The sequence below is a fragment of the Aquarana catesbeiana genome, linkage group LG03 (assembly GCF_042186555.1).
Source record: "Aquarana catesbeiana isolate 2022-GZ linkage group LG03, ASM4218655v1, whole genome shotgun sequence".
In the NCBI taxonomy this organism is placed as follows: domain Eukaryota; kingdom Metazoa; phylum Chordata; class Amphibia; order Anura; family Ranidae; genus Aquarana; species Aquarana catesbeiana.
The window spans coordinates 696,033,326-696,049,434 of record NC_133326.1 but is presented as its reverse complement, the minus strand read 5'-3'; the positions used below and the strand labels follow the sequence as shown (position 1 = coordinate 696,049,434).

Here is a 16,109-nt window from a genome sequence, read left to right as displayed (position 1 = left end):
TGATCACTACATCACTGGATGTAGTGATCATGTGGTAAAGAGCCGATGTCACTGGCCCTTTATCGCAATCTGTGATGTGCCGGGTCCAGTGAACCTGGCGAGCATTGACATTTCCATGTGCGCACCCCAGGGGGACGCACGGGAAGCGCAGGTTTGGGAGGATGTCCCTATATGCCCTCCCAGAACTAGCCTTCTACGTTGTTGCCGTCATTCGGCTATGGCCCGGTTGGCAAGTATTTAACTGTTCCATATCTGACCCCTGTACACTGCCTATGAACCAGAGCAGCTTTTACATGTGTGCTATGATCTTTGTTATTACTTCCGATAAGAAAGTATTACATATATTGATCAGGATAAATGATGGGAAGAAGGAGTCCCAACTTCCTAAATCTTAGACACATAGAGGTTTATTTACTAAAGGTAAATCCACTGTGCACTGCAAGGCACTTGGAAGTGCAGTCACTGTAGATCTGAGGGGGACATGCAAGGACAATAAAAAACAGCATTTTTGCTTGTACATGATTGGATGATAAAATCAGCAGAGCTTCCCCTCATTTCAGATCTTCCCCTCAAATCTACAGCAACTGCACTTCCAAGTGCACTTGCAGTGCACTTGTAGTGCACAGTGGATTTGCCTTTAGTAAATAAACCCCATAGTGTCTGGTACCACATCCTTAGAAAAGTGTGTACAAAAAACCCTACCTAAAGAATAGAGGACTTCAAAGGTACCATGTATATATAAAAAGCCAATATTTTATTGTACTAATGTTAAAAAAACATATATGACATATAAAAAGACATACGTATTACATGTCAACATTACAAGTACATGGGTTTATGTTGTATATCGTCATTCATCATCCCCGCCACACTGGGCGATGGATTGCTTGCTGTAAATTTGATGCGCTTCATGGGTCCATGCCCGCTTCATCATGAAGATAACTACAGTCAAGCGCTGTACTTTACATGTAAAACATTAATAAATATAGTAATGACCACCACTATCAATTGCAATTGGAAGGAATAGATCCTCTGAAATTTGTTCACTAAAAGTCCTACTTTTTAGGGGACCGGGCTTGTATAATACTTTATCCTACTTAGGAATATTTCACTATCATATTACCTTCTGAGTGTCCAGGTTTCAACATACATATGGAGAAAGCGAGGTATCCTCCAAGGTGGCTGCTGCAGACTATCAGCATAGCAGTTTGCCCAAACCTTGTACGAGCAGGCAGTTAATGAATGACAGGAAGCATCAATTAACTACCTAGTGCTCATCAGCTTCCTGCTAGTCTATAGAGAACTACAAGGCTTCAGCCACAATTGACGGTAGTTGTAGTTCCCCCATTCACAAAATTCTGTAAATAAATGACATAACGCGGAGCCCCACACTGCCGTTTTTTTTTTTTTTTAATTATGACCGTCGATGCAGGGAGAAGATCCCTGGTCTGCTGTCACAGTGGGGACTGGGGGGATGTAGGGGCTGCTGCATCAGTAACATGTTATTTGATTGGTGTAACATGTAACATGGTAGGAAAGGTGAGCGTATCTTTTAAGGGGAGAATGGGAAGTTAACTAGGGCTAATTAGGGTAAACGAAAGGGTTAAACAGGAACAGGTTTTGTTAAGAAAATCTATTTAACTTGTAAGGCTGGTTTTACTGACATAATTTTTAGATTGAATCACATTCTTTTAGTCTAGGTTCACATCTATGAGGCTGCGCCTGATGCATTTTTCAGACACGTTTTGCGGTGCGTTTTGCGTTTTTAAACTCTTGTTTTTTTAATGCATTTTTGCACGCAGTTTTCATGCATTTTGCGGTTTATGTTTTTTTTCCCCCGCTGACAACTGAATGTGAAAAAATAAATTGCCGGTAAAAAAAAAAAATTGTAAAAAAAAACCAGCATGGGGCCCCCCCAGGTCCATACCAGGCCCTTCAGGTCTAGAATGGATTCAGAGGGGACCCCCACCATTCCAAAATTAAATATAAAATGGTGTGGGGTCCCAACCAAAATCCATACCAGACCCTTATCCGGGCATGCAGTCTGACAGGCCAGGAAAGAACAGAATGTAAGAGCAGCAGAAGAACAGAATGTAAGAGCATACCACACACACACTGTGCAAGTCCAGTGTCCATACAAAATTTGTATGAGTCTTCATGGCCAGTTCTGAGATAAGGCTTTTGGTCCTAGAAGTTAAGGGTGATTAGTTTTCCATACAAAGACTTCTAGAACTACTACCAAAACCTTTACACTAACCATCATATTACTTCTTACTGTTGCTTTAACTCTTACCCTCCTAATAACTCTATATTTAGCCCTAAATATAACCCTCAGACTAACACTTCCTGTAGTATTCTGTAAGGCTCTTCTGCCCTGTAGTTCTAACTCCAAACCCTAAACTAACTTTTGCACACATAAACTTAGCTAGATATCAAAATATCCCACAATAGGAACCTCAGCACAAAGCTACCAAAGCCATAAATCATGGGACACGGAGCAGCTTTATTGATCCATACTAATAGAGAAGTTCCAAAGAAATGGAGCGTGAGGGGAGGGTTGAAGGCCGAGCTGACAAGAGGGTTTCCCTTGCAGCTCTGGTTGGAGCACCCTTAAATGTGGTGACAGAGGTAAAAGACTCCAAGAAGCACTGATGCCAATAGCTTGTGCCCAACAATGCAGCCTACCTGTGCCCAACAATACTGCTTCACCTGTGTCCATCAATGAAGCCTCACCTGTGCCCAACAATGCAGCCTACCTGTGTCCATCAATGCTGCTTCACCTGTGTCCAACAATGCAGCCTACCTGTGTCCATCAATGCTGCTTCACCTGTGTCCAACAATGCAGCCTACCTGTGTCCATCAATGCAGCCTACCTGTGTCCATCAATGCAGCCTACCTATGCTTAACAATGCAGCCTAACCGTGACCAACAATGCAGCCTACCTGTGCACAACAATGCAACCTACCTGTGTCCATCAAGACTGCTTCAATTGTGTCTGTAAATGCAGCCTACCTGTGTCCATCAATGCAGCCTACCCGTGTCCATCAATGCATCCTACCCGTGTCCATCAATGCAGCCTACCTGTGCCCAACAATGCAGCCTACCTTTGTCCATCAATTCAGCCTACCTGTGTCCATCAGTGCAGCCTACCTGTGTCCACCAATGCAACCTACCTGTGCCCAACAATGCAGCCTACCTTTGTCCATCAATGCAGCCTACCTGTGTTCACCAATGCAGCCTGAGTTGTTGTAAATACTTGTAAATACTTGACTACTTATGACTCAAAAGATATGTGAATCCTCACCTTGTAAAACAACCCATTCAGTTTAAAATAGAAATGAAAGGCAAAACATTTGTGTATAAATATAAAAAAAAAGAAAAAACATTATAAACCTTTTTTTCCCCCGTTTTTATAAGTGATCGCATACCCTCTGTTCTCAGCCACATAAGAAGCTTAGAGAGCTGGGGGAGGAGAAACAGCATTACACTGGTCTTCCTATTGAATGGCTGTGCAGGGGGGCATGTCAGCACACAAGTCTTATCATTTAAGGAGAGCAGGATGAGTTCTCAGCACAGCCAGAAAACTGACCACCCTGTGCTCTTATGCCTAGTGTAATCAGAGAGACTTGCAAGAACACCAACAATTCCATACAAAGGAAGAAATACAAAGAGAACATGATACTTTTTCATACAAGTACATGGTACGGCAAGCACAATTTAGAAGTATGAAATGTTGCGACAATTTTGAAAAAAAACAATATTTTTTACTTCTTGCTATAAAAGAAATCCAATAAAAATTTAGGCCAATATGTAATTTACTATATGTCTTTGGTAAAAAAAAAAAAAGTCCCAATAAGCGTATATTGATTGGTTTGCGCAAAAGTTATAGTGTCTACAAACTGTAAAATAGATTTATGGATATTTTTTTTTTTTTACTTTTTGTACTGGTAATGTGGCGATCAGCGATTTTTAGCAGGACTGTGACATTGTGGCGGACAAATATGACAATTAATGACACTTTTTGGGAACCAGTGACACCAATACAGTGATCATTGCTAAACAAAATGCACTGTCACTGTACTAAGGATACTGGCAGGAAAGAGGCTAACATCAGGGTCAAGCAAAGTGTTAAATGTGTTCCCTGTGAGTGCTTTCTAACTGTGTGGGGGTTGCTCTGACTGCGGGAAGACAGAGATCTTAGCAGAAACACAAGATCTCCATCTTCCCCTCTGACAGAACAGCTTTGTTTACATAGGCAGACCCCCGTTCTGTCTGCCTCGGGAACAATTGTCCTGGTGGACATCGGGTCTGCCGGACTTGCTAAATTGGCTCCAGCTGTGTCCAATCACAGCGAGAGCGGGTCGCCCCAGACCCAGCAATCGAAATCACGTACAGGTACGTGATTTTGTGCTGAAGGGCAGCCCTGCTGCAGTAAATGAATGGTCCAGAAGTGGTTAAAGAATAAGTTCACCTTCAGGAACAGGTTGGGTCGGTATCCAGGGTTCAGGTTGCAAAAAGAAGCCATACCAGTCAGGCACTTGTATTACTGGGATGCCCAGGGTATCGCAAAAGGTGTTCAGGTCTGCAGGAACTCTGAGGGATGCAGTACGGTTCCCCACAGTTGCTTGCAGGCAGAAAGGGAACTTCCATCTGTATGCAATACGCCTATTCCTTAGAACAGTTAGAAGAGGGAGCAAGAAGAGGGAAATTCTGGAAGTAGGGCCCATCCAGCAGTAGATGTAACTACTCCAGGGCCCTCCGGTCTTCATAGTTGTGTTTATAGTCTCCCTTCTTTACACTGATTATCCTGTGAAGGCTCTGGATGCATGTGTCTGAACTCACCCTTCGGTGTTTGACCCCTTCCCCACCTCAGAGAGGCAGGTTCCCCTTTGAATCCGGCCGGATCTCCCCCCTCCCTTGTTATACCCCAACCTCTCTGTTAGGTGAGTTAGCAGGCCTGACGCCACCTCCGGTGACATTTACAAAAACATACTTGGGGGGCACACCCTAAAATGCTTTATATTCAAGATGGTGCTGCTATAAGACCAAAAACAGTAAAAAACAGATTACAGCGCACACATACAAAAATGACATTTATCCTGAAAGGCTAGTTAAAAACACCTGAACATATGCAAAAATACGGGGGTTTGATCACACTATATGGTCATATAGTGCTAAGCCCACTTACTGCGACAAAGTACCCCGAATTAGTAGGTCCTATCCTAGTAATAGAATGAAAGAGCCTCAACCATGGGAGATAAACTCCTCTATGTGGGAGAACTGAAAGGATTCTTCGTATGCACTGGTGGCCACTAATAACAGGTGATGAAGAGGGGGAGGGGTGCTCCAGCCCAAGAGACCTGGTTAGGGTCCATACAATATACAAAAACAATCCTCCTCTTCATCACTTCTTATTAGTGGCCACCAGTGCATAGGAGGAATCCCTTCAGTTCTTCCACACAGAGGAGTTTATCTCCCGTGGTTGAAGCACAGGTTCTTTCATTCTATTACTAGGGTAGGACCCACTAATTTGGGGTACGTTGTCGCAGTAAGTGGGCTTATCATTTATCCTTACTGACCAGTTGCTGGATCCAGAGGGCAGATTTCTTTTTTTGAAAGGGACATGGAAGAATAGGCCGGTGACCCTGGCGAATATTTATTGCCCCAATTCTAAGCAAGTACCCTTCCTCCGGGAGACTCTGCATAAATTAAAGACTTTTCATTTAGGTCTTTTGATCTTTGGGGGGGACTTCCATTTGTCTCTGAACCCATTGCTTAATACCTCCTCAGGTACCTCATCTCTCCCTTTCTGGGACCTACACCAAGTCAAGCGCCAAATGGCCTCTCTTACCCTTCATGACACATGGCGATCCTTAAACCCTAGCAAGTGGGACTACACTTTCGGACCACCACCCGGTCACAGTGACCTTGGTCTTCCCTTATAGGGAGGTTTCCTCCAAGATATGGAGAATGGATGCGTCCCTTCTTGCAGACCCTGAGGATCTGACCATTATCAGACAACATATTGAGGAATTCTTTCGCCATAATAACACACCTGACGTCTCTCCTCTGACTCAGTGGGAGGCGCACAAGTGTGTCATACGGGGGGGACACATGCTTTCCATTGCAGCACGGAAGAAAAGAGAGCATCAAGTGTTGATAAAGGAGCTATCTGACAAGATACATAACTTAGGAGCCCAACACAAATGCTCGCTGGCAATCCAAATAGCACAGGAACTGGTGTGCCCTCTTAATGGAAGAACTTTTTAAAAGAGCACGCAAAAGATATGTACTGATGCAATGTTTATTCTATGAACAGAGCAACAAACTGGGCAGATTCTTGGCTAGGGCCACGAAGAACCGGACGCTAGCTTCTACAGTCCACCATGTGACTGACACTTCTGGGAACACCCACTCCAAAAATTATGAAATAGCCTCTCAATTACAACGCTTTTACAGCAAACTGTATAACCTTCACCCCGGTGAACCAAATCCTGTAGGATCGGACAATAGGGTGAAACTGATCTGAGAATTTTTAAGTCGATACAGTCCTTCTCCTTTAACTGGTGAAGATGTAACTTGAAGCTCCTCTGTCTTTAGAAGAATGGGGGGTGGCATTGAAGGCTACAAAACCGGGTAAAAGCCCAAGACATGATGGATTCTCTGGCCAGTATTATAAGTGCTTCTCTAACCTCCTTGCCCTGGGCTTTCTTAAAGCTTTCAACTCATTGTCCACAGCTCCCTGTTCCTCGACCAGCTTATTGGAAGCATATATCATGGAGATCCCGAAAGATAATAAGAACCCAGCCAATGTTGCTTCCTACCATCCAATTACCTTACTCAATGTGGACGTTAAGCTGTTTTCAAAAATTCTAGCAACCCGACTATCCCAACATGTACCAAACTGGGTGGGACTAGACCAGCTAGGCTTTGTCCCAGGCAGAGAGGCTAGGTATAACACTATCAAAGCCCTGAACCTCCACCACTGGCCAACTTCTAGGCTTTTTTTCTAGTGATGTATGCAGAGAAGATGTTCGATCGAGTGGCCTGGGACTATATGGGTGAAGTTTTAGGAGCTCTGGGTATTGGTGCCAAAATGTGTGCGCTCATCTTATCCTTATATGTCAACCTGAGAGCTAGAGTTAGAATCAATGGCCACCTGTCGAGCGCCTTCTCTATCCATAATGGAATGAGACAGGGCTGTCCCCTATCGCCTTTACTTTACATCCTCACCCTGGAACCCCTCCTTCATTGTATTAGGGAACACTCGGATATCAAGGGGATAAAGGTACATGGCCGTGAATTTAAAATCGCAGCCTTTGCAGACAACGTCTTACTATTTCTCTCTTCCCCACTAACGTCCTTGCCAAATCTCGTGTCAGTTCTTGAACAGTTCAAACATGTCTCAAACTTGAAAATCAATTATTTAAAGTCATTCACTTTGAATGTTTCTCTATCTCCAGACCTAATACAACAATGCCAGGTAAATTTCCCATTCCAATGGAAAACGGATGCTGTCACATATCTAGGCATACAACTCCCTGTCAACTTATCGGAGCTCTATACTAGAAATTTTATGGTGGAAATGGAGATCTCCAGAAAGGGGACATGCCCTCCATCACTTGGTTTGGGCGTGCTTCCATTTTAAAAATGACGATCCTTCCACGCATGCTTTACAAAATGCAAACGATTCTTATCCGACTGCCATCCTCATTTTTGCAACATATAGGGCTATGTGTAGGTCCTTCTTATGGGGTAACAAACCCGCACAAATAAAATGGGCTAAGTTAGTGTTGCTGAAGCCTAGTGGGGGGGATTGGACTCCCAGATCTACAATGCTACTATTGGGCAGTTCACCTGACTAGGGTGGTGGACTGGAAGATCCATGAAAGGTGTAAAGTTTGGGTTGGTCTCAAACATCTAGTCTCTGGTGCTGAACTACGTATAGTATCATGGTTCCAAAAAGAACACATATCACCCTCTCCTTATGCTCATCCACTAATTGGAGCTACTCTGCATGCACTTGACAGGGCATGTGCTACATATATGCTCTCCTCCAAGGAATGCTCCTCTTCCTCTTGACAGCTCTGTCAAGAGGTTGACGCTTTTCACAATCTGATTCCTCAGGTCTGTTATGTCTTAACAGACAACAGTAGGCATGCCCTCCAGATTAGATTGAGATGCAGCTCATGTTTGATATGATACCATCAACAGTTAATTGATAATCTCTAAATCTTCTGAGAATATGGGGTCTCACAACAAGTCTAACGGAAAGAAGTACACAGAAAATAGCCAGATGAAATAACCTTCTATGCACTGATAGAGAATCTTTCCATAGTCAATAAGTCAGTCAGCTCACATTGTATTCTCAAAATGTTATCTTTCCTGGGTGAGTAGTACAAAATATTCCCAGTATCGATGCATAAGAAAAGATCCACTTAATATGGTCCATTGTTTTCTTAAAGCATCTCACATAACACACAGCCTGACCCCACTTCAACCAGATATCTACAAGACTGTCATCTCCTGCATAGCATCAGCCACCATAAAAGTAAAAACCATCATTTTTATATAAAATATGAATGTCAGACATTCAGTTATTGTAACAAAACACCATACAATTACAGATCATGCCAGTATATTGTTGTAGCTCCCGGATGATCACCAAGAGGATTTCACATAGAATTCTTCATCTCCAACATGTTTTGCAGGACAAAAGCCTGCTTCCTCAGGGAGAATTTGCATAAATCTCCTCTGTAGATTAGAATTACATGTAACTTGTTCCCAAAATTTGAAGGATCTACAGCCGCCATACTTGAGAAGCAATAAGACCTCACCAATCACTATGTAAAGACATTAATAATGGTGGTGGTTCCAATACTCCATAGCTACCTCTCAGACTATTATTATTATTAAACAGGATTTATATAGCGCCAACAGTTTGCACAGCGCTTTACAAAATGAGGGCAGACAGTACACTTACAATACAAATCAATACATGAGGAATCAGAGGGCCCTAAGTTAGAGCTTACATTCTAGAGGGGAGGGTCAAGATGAAACAAAAGGTAATAACTGTGGGGGGGGGTGAGCTGATGGAGAAAATTAAAAAACAGTTGTTAGGTGTGGGTAGGGTAGGCTTCTCTGAAGAGAAGGGTTTTCAGGGATCATCTAAAAGCTAATAGAGTAGGAGATACGCGGACAGATTTGGGTAAGGCATTCCATAGGATTGGAGAGGCTTTGGAAAAGTCCTGGAGGCGAGCATGGGAGGAGGTGATGAGGGAGCTAGAGAGCAGAAGGTCTTGAGAGGAACGAACAGAACGAGTAGGTTGGTATTTAGAGACTAGGCTAGCGATGTAGCTGGGGGCTAAATTGTGGGTGGCTTTGTACGTAGTTGTTAGTATTTTGAATTTAATTCTTTGGCTGACCGGAAGCCAGTGGAGGGATTGACAGAGAGGGGTAGCAGAGACAGAGTGATTGGCAAGGTGGATGAGTCTGGCAGCAGCATTCATGATGGATTGAATGCCATCGGTGCCATCGATTTTAACTGAGATATTAGGGGAAGGGGCATATGGGGGAGGAAAAATTATAAGTTTGGATTTGGATATATTGTATTTGAGGAAGTGGTGTGTAACGAGCCCCTGCTCGCTCGGTTCCACTCTCCTGACACTTCTCTGCTGCTATAGAATCAGATTGCAGATCGCAACATCTGATTGTTCGGTCATCCGATGCTCCGGGATTAGAACTACAGCTACAACCCAGTTGTGATAGCTCAGAACAAACACCAGGCAGGCTGTATGTAAGTTCAAACAGGAATCTCCTTTATTGAAAAATATAGGCTCTTTTATACAGTGAAAGAGGAGGCGCATACCTCCTGCTCATATTACTCTGAACATACACCTGTGACCAGAAACCTAATTAACATGGGCTAATAAACTAATCCCTTTAGACAGCCGAGATGACTCAGACATGACCTTTAGGCCAGACTGGCCGTCTTGTAGCTCAGAAAACCCAATCAACATTATCACAAATCAACACAGACTCTTCTTCACATAATAGCAGAGTTAATTAACACAAACAACAATGGATCTAATGACTCTTAGATCAAATACTTATTTACAATACACATTCTAGCAGGCAACAGACAGACAGGTGGCTGGAAATACTTCAGTATTCCAAGCTTCATGACAATCCAGTATTCCAAGGTTCATGACATGGTGTGACATCCAGACTGATATATCTGATAGTAAATTAGTGATACGTGAGGAGACAGAGGGAGTGAGCTGAGGGGTTGAGAAAAAGATTTGGGTGTCGTCAGCGTAGAGGTGGTATTGGAAGCCGTGGGATGCTATTAGCTGACCCAGGGAGGAGGTGTAGATTGAAAATAGGAGAGGTCCAAGAACAGAACCTTGGGGGACCCCAACTGAGAAAGGAAGAGGAGAAGAGGAAGTAGAGTTGTAGGAAATGCTGAAGGTGCGGTTGGATAAATAGGAAGAGAACCAGCGAAGAGTACAGTCACGGAGACCAAAGTCATGGAGTTTTTTGAGGAGGAGGGGGTGGTCAACCGTATCAAAGGCAGCAGAGAGGTCCTATCCCAAGTGTCCAAAAGCAAAAGGTCCCCCAGCCTCAAAGCCAGAGAATCAAGCTCATACAGTATATATGTATATTTACATTTGTAAAATTTCAATAAAATATTCAATAAAATATTTATTTATTTATTTAAAAATATGCTTGTGGAATAGTTATTATATTTACGAATATATACAAATTAAATTATTTCAGAAAATGAATATGTCCGTCGCAAGGGCTGTGCTTGGGCATTGTTAATAAAGAAAGGAAGATGGTGGCACACCACAGTGGAGTTAAAATCTAAGAAGTTTTTTTTTTTTTCTCAATCATTTTTATTCAGTTTTATCAATATACAAAAGGTGAACAACATTTGTCATGTATCAACATGTACTACAGACGGCGACACAGATGACCATAGCTAACAAAGTCGTGCGTCTACATTAACATTGGTGTGGATTTCAAGTGATATTTATAGGGCGAGAGGTGTTGTCCTACTCCTCCAGCCACCCCATTGGGAACTTACTGTGACTTGGTGGAGGGACAACCCCTGCAGGCCCATGTCTCTATTATAAAAATCAACAGGTTTATTGTCATTAGCAATTATTCACCAAGAGCTTATAGCTCACAATTAAAGAGAAATAAACAAGGATCAACTTAGAGACAAAGGGAAAAGAAAGAACTTGAACCTTAATTAGGGTACAATTACTCAGGACTCCGCTGGAGAATAGGAATAGTTGTTCAATGAGCTGAGGATCATCACCTATGGGGATTTTTCTTATTCTTATTGTGTCTTGTGGGCATGATACCATTTTACCCATGGTTGTTAGTGTGGAAGGAATTTTGTTCTTCCTCTATGGATGCCAGCATGCTTTCATAAGTTTAATGAATGGACAATGTGCATATGGCCTCTTTTACCTCTGGAGGGTTCAGAGATCTCCATAGTCTGAGTATTACTAATTTAGATGCTAGGAATAGGTGGGTAGTGAATTTCCTGTGGAGCAGTGGTATGTTTTCAATGCCCACATTTAAGAGGTCTAGAGAAGGGGAGTATTGTATAGGTAGTTTGGAAGCTTGGTAAGCCTGGAAAAAGCATTTCTGTCTTTTTTCCCTTCCCAAAGGTATTTAAAAAGTATTGTTTTTAAAGCTTGAAAGAATTTTCGGGGGACTGGGATAGGTACTGTGCGGTATATGTAAAGTAATTGGGGTAAGAGTTGGATTTTGAGGGCTGCCAACCTTCCTGACCATGACAATGTATGTTTGCTTAAGGTTTGTAATCCCTCCTTTAATTTTCTTTCAAGTGGAAGGTAGTTAGCTTTGAATAATTGCTCAGGTTGGGAGGTGAGTTTAATCCCTAGGTAGGTAATTTCATGGTCATTCCATACATATGGGAATCTAGTTTGTAGGTCCAGTTTGTCTTGTGGATTTACTCCCAGGTCTAAAATATAAGATTTGGTGTAATTTACTTTGTAGTACAACACCATACCGTACTTTTGTAATAGATGAGACACATGCGCCAGGGAAGACACTGGATTTGTGAACATTAAAATCACGTCATCTGCAATAAGGCTTATGACGTGTTTACAGTTATTGATCATAAAACCATGTACGTCAAGGTTTTGTCTAATGCTGATGGCTAATGGCTCCATTAGCAAATTAAAAATAAGGGGAGATAGTGGACACCCCTGGCGAGTGCTGAAAAATACACAAAATTGTGACAAAGAACAATGAAAAAACGTGAAAAAGTCTCTAAATAGAAAATGTGTATATATGAACTTTTGGTTGTGTATATATAAAGTCCCAACAAATATAAATATGTGAATAAACCAATAAAATATTGGCCAAAACAGTAAATAGTAAAAATAAAGTTCATTCAGTGTTCAATAATCATAAGCTGTGTTCCGGATCTTGGTTAAATTATTCCACCACCATCAACACCTGCCACACATCCTACTCACCGAAATTCCATGACACCCATTACAGGTAGTCATATAGGCGTAAACGACAATCCAAATTGGTCTTATGTGACCCCTGATAACGTCAGAGCTTTACTGATGAAACATGTTGGGCTTACTGAATGTTACTGAATGTGACACGACTTCTCCGCTGTTTCCGCTGTTTGTGAAGCAGTCCGAACGTCTTACTAACACATGCAAGCGTCAACTGCTAACTTTCCCGTTGTTTGAGAAGCAGTCGGAATGCTGACGGCATCTTTTTTAAATACGTGCAAGCGTCAGCTGCTAGAGAAAAAAGGTTTCATCTTTAAAACCTCTTTTTACTTGGTTTTTATTTGGTTTAAATGTCTTCTTTGGAATAAACTACAACTTACTTCACCATGGAAGTTCCATTTTTCTTTATTCCTCACTAAAACTTTGTTTGCTGCCATGAAAAATACTTCATCTGGTGCTCACCCTTTCAAACATCCGATGATTGGTACCGATCAAATTCTGATTGAGATAACCATTGGTGAGACTGATTTGGATTGTTGTTTACGCCTATATGACTACCTGTAATGGGTGTCATGGAATTTCGGTGAGTAGGATGTGTGGCAGGTGTTGATGGTGGTGGAATAATTTAACCAATATCCGGAACACAGCTTATGATTATTGAACACTGAATGAACTTTATTTTTACTATTTACTGTTTTGGTCATTATTTTTTTGGTTTATTCACATATTTATATTTGTTGGGACTTTGTATATACACAACCAAAAGTTCACATATACACATTTTCTATTTAGAGACTTTTTCGCCTTTTTTCATTGTTTTTTATCACAATTTTGTGTATTTTGCATTATATTATTTGTAGAGAGCGCGGTTTGATTAATAACTATTATTAACATTATTAATTATTTCTTCCATACTCATATTTACTTACAACGAGCTGCTCTCCATTCCTTTCTGGTTTTATTTAATTTGTTTTTTCACCATTTGCGCAGGTAGAGTGTGTTTTTTCACTTATTCCCCTGACGAGTGCTGTTTGTAATCCTAAAGGGTTTGGACAACATGCCTGGCGTATACACCCGGGCTGATGGAGAAGTATAGAGGGCTAGTATTGCAGAAAGCAAATGGCCTGTGAAGCCAAATTTCTCCAACGCTTTTGTCAGGTACAGCCAGTGCACCCTATCAAACGCCTTCTCTGCATCCAAAGCTATAAACAGAGAAGGCGCCCGGTTCTTCTTAGCAAGATGGATTATATCTATTCATCGTCTGGTGGCATCCGATGTTTCTCTGCCCTTGGTAAATCCAGATTGATCTGGGTCAATTAGAGTGGGTAGGATGCCCACTAATCGTAATGCCATCAATTCGGCATAAATCTTTAGGTCATTGTTTAATAGGGATATAGGCCTAAAATTTTGGGGAATGTCCGGTGTCTTGCCCGGTTTAGACAATGTAACTATTAACGCTTCAATATCTCAGATGGAAAGGAAGCTGAGGCAGCAGTGGTCTCGAACATCCTAAGAAGGTATGGTCCTAGAGTTTGTTTAAAATTCTCGTAAAATTCCCCTGTGAGTCCATCGGGTCCTGGGGATTTGTTATTAGGGAGAGTGTCTATGACCTTCAGTAGGGTCATACTGAAGGGTCAGGTGTGATATTAAAGTCCCCACACACTATAAGGGAGCCCTGTTCTATCCACTTAATTTTTTTCATTAACCCATTCAGGAATCTAACTTGATGGTTATTGGAGACATAAATGTTCACCAGTGTATATCGGGTAGCATTGATATCACACACTATGATGATATAGCGGCCAGAGGAGTCAGATGTTAGTGGAGTTGGAAGGAGACTGAGTCCTTGATTGCAACCATGACCCCTCTTTTTTTCGCTGTCATGTTCGAGAAAAAATAATGTTGGAAGCATCTATGAGAGCATCTAGGTGGAGCCTTATGATGAAAGTGTGTCTCCTGGAAGCATAAAATGTCACAGTGGGAAGAATCTGCTTCTGTCAGAGGGACGCCCTTTTGGCAGGATGGTTTAGGCCATGTGCATTTATGGAAAGTATTTTAACTGCCATGACAGTTTGGAGGGTACGATGGGTGTTAGGTGTTGAATGTACTTACAAGTAGACCAATTGGCGGTTGTCCAGTTGAGGATGAGTCTTCATAGCTCCAAGGTGATGCTGTCCCATGTGTGTACTGCGACTTGGACGAATGGTGTGAAGTATCCTGGCATATTTTTTATTAGTTGATGTGGGAGGATGTCTTGGTAGTCAAGGCAAATAGAATCTGGTAGATTGCGGGTTCGAGGAGGTTCAGTAGAGGTAAGCGTGAAGATGTCTCTGGTGTTGGTTGTTGTACCGGAAAAACAAATAGGAAAACAGGACAGAACAGAAACTGCAATAGGGAAAAAATGGGTGGTAGGGTAAAAAGAGAATCCTCAGGGGGATTTGTGAACAATATGCACTGTTCATTAAGAATGAGGGGAAGTGGAAGTATACCATATATGACATTACCGGGGGGGGGGTAAATAGCTTTAAAACTGCATTTGGTTGTTTAGGATTGCTCTTTCGGGTATGTATTCTGACTTTTTTTTTTCAGGACACAACCTGCCATTCAGTTTGAATGTGTGAGGTTCCGTCGACTTGTATGGGCTCTGGAGGCATTTCCAGTAAGTCGAAGGACTGTCAGTCCCTCTTCAAGGGTTGATATGGTGGTGGTGGTTCCGTTATAAGTAATGGAAAGTGTTGCCGGGTATTTCCACGTGTGCAGGATATGATGGTTGCTTAGTAATGGTAGCCAGATTGTGACGACACTGTAGAGTGTGCCTGGAGAGGTCAGGGAACAGTTGTAGGGAGGCGTATTGGGCTGGGCGTTCATCAATTTTGCAAAAAGCATCTAAGATATCTCTTTTGCATGGTAGAAGTGCATTTTAAGCAATACATCTCTAGGTACATCGTCTGCTAAGAAGGATGGTTTTGGAACTTTGTGTACTCTGTCCACTGTAAGTTCTAGTGCAGACATTGCGGGCGTTATGGCGGATAACATGTGTTGGACATATTGTGAAAGCTGTGCTGTAGGCACTGTTTCAGGGATACCTCTTATTTTTAGGTTATTCCTTCTGGATCGAGGTCTGCTATTTTATCTTTGGTCCAAGAGATTTCATCGCTGTGTGCACTGTGTGCATCCATCATTTTGTTGAAGGAGTTTGTGTATTCTCTCATAGCTTGCTCTACCTGATTTATCCTCTCTCCTAGCATTTGGACTTCTTCTTGGCACTTTTTTACTGTGTGGAGCATATCATTATGCAGTAATGACCTTAGGGACATCAACATATCCTTTAGTACAGTGTTAGATACAGGCTGACCTGTGGTAGGAAATCCGGCAATGGGGTCTGGTGTTTCCTGAGTGTTAGGCCTCTGTGATGAGCTATACCCACTCACCTCCTGGTGATGGAGACCTCCGTATGGGCACACTGTGCTCTGCCTGGACTTGGCAGGGCTTCTAGTGGTAGGAGTGGAGGCCGCAGATGGGGATCCACTGGGAGGATTCCCCGATACGGTCCCTCATTGTTCCGAGGGAAAGGCCGCGGCTTTCCTGTTCTGCTTA

General features: G+C 42.3%; 1 protein-coding gene across 1 annotated transcript in view; it reads right to left on the bottom strand.

Moving 5' to 3' along the window:
* Positions 1-15,524, bottom strand: part of LOC141134265 (olfactory receptor 11L1-like) — a 44,676-nt gene extending 29,152 nt beyond the window's left edge. The window contains exon 1 of the mRNA XM_073623844.1: positions 15,444-15,524. Within this exon, the coding sequence (XP_073479945.1) occupies positions 15,444-15,524 (81 nt within the window). The remainder of the gene's footprint in view (positions 1-15,443) is intronic.
* Between the last annotated feature and the right edge of the window lie 585 nt (positions 15,525-16,109).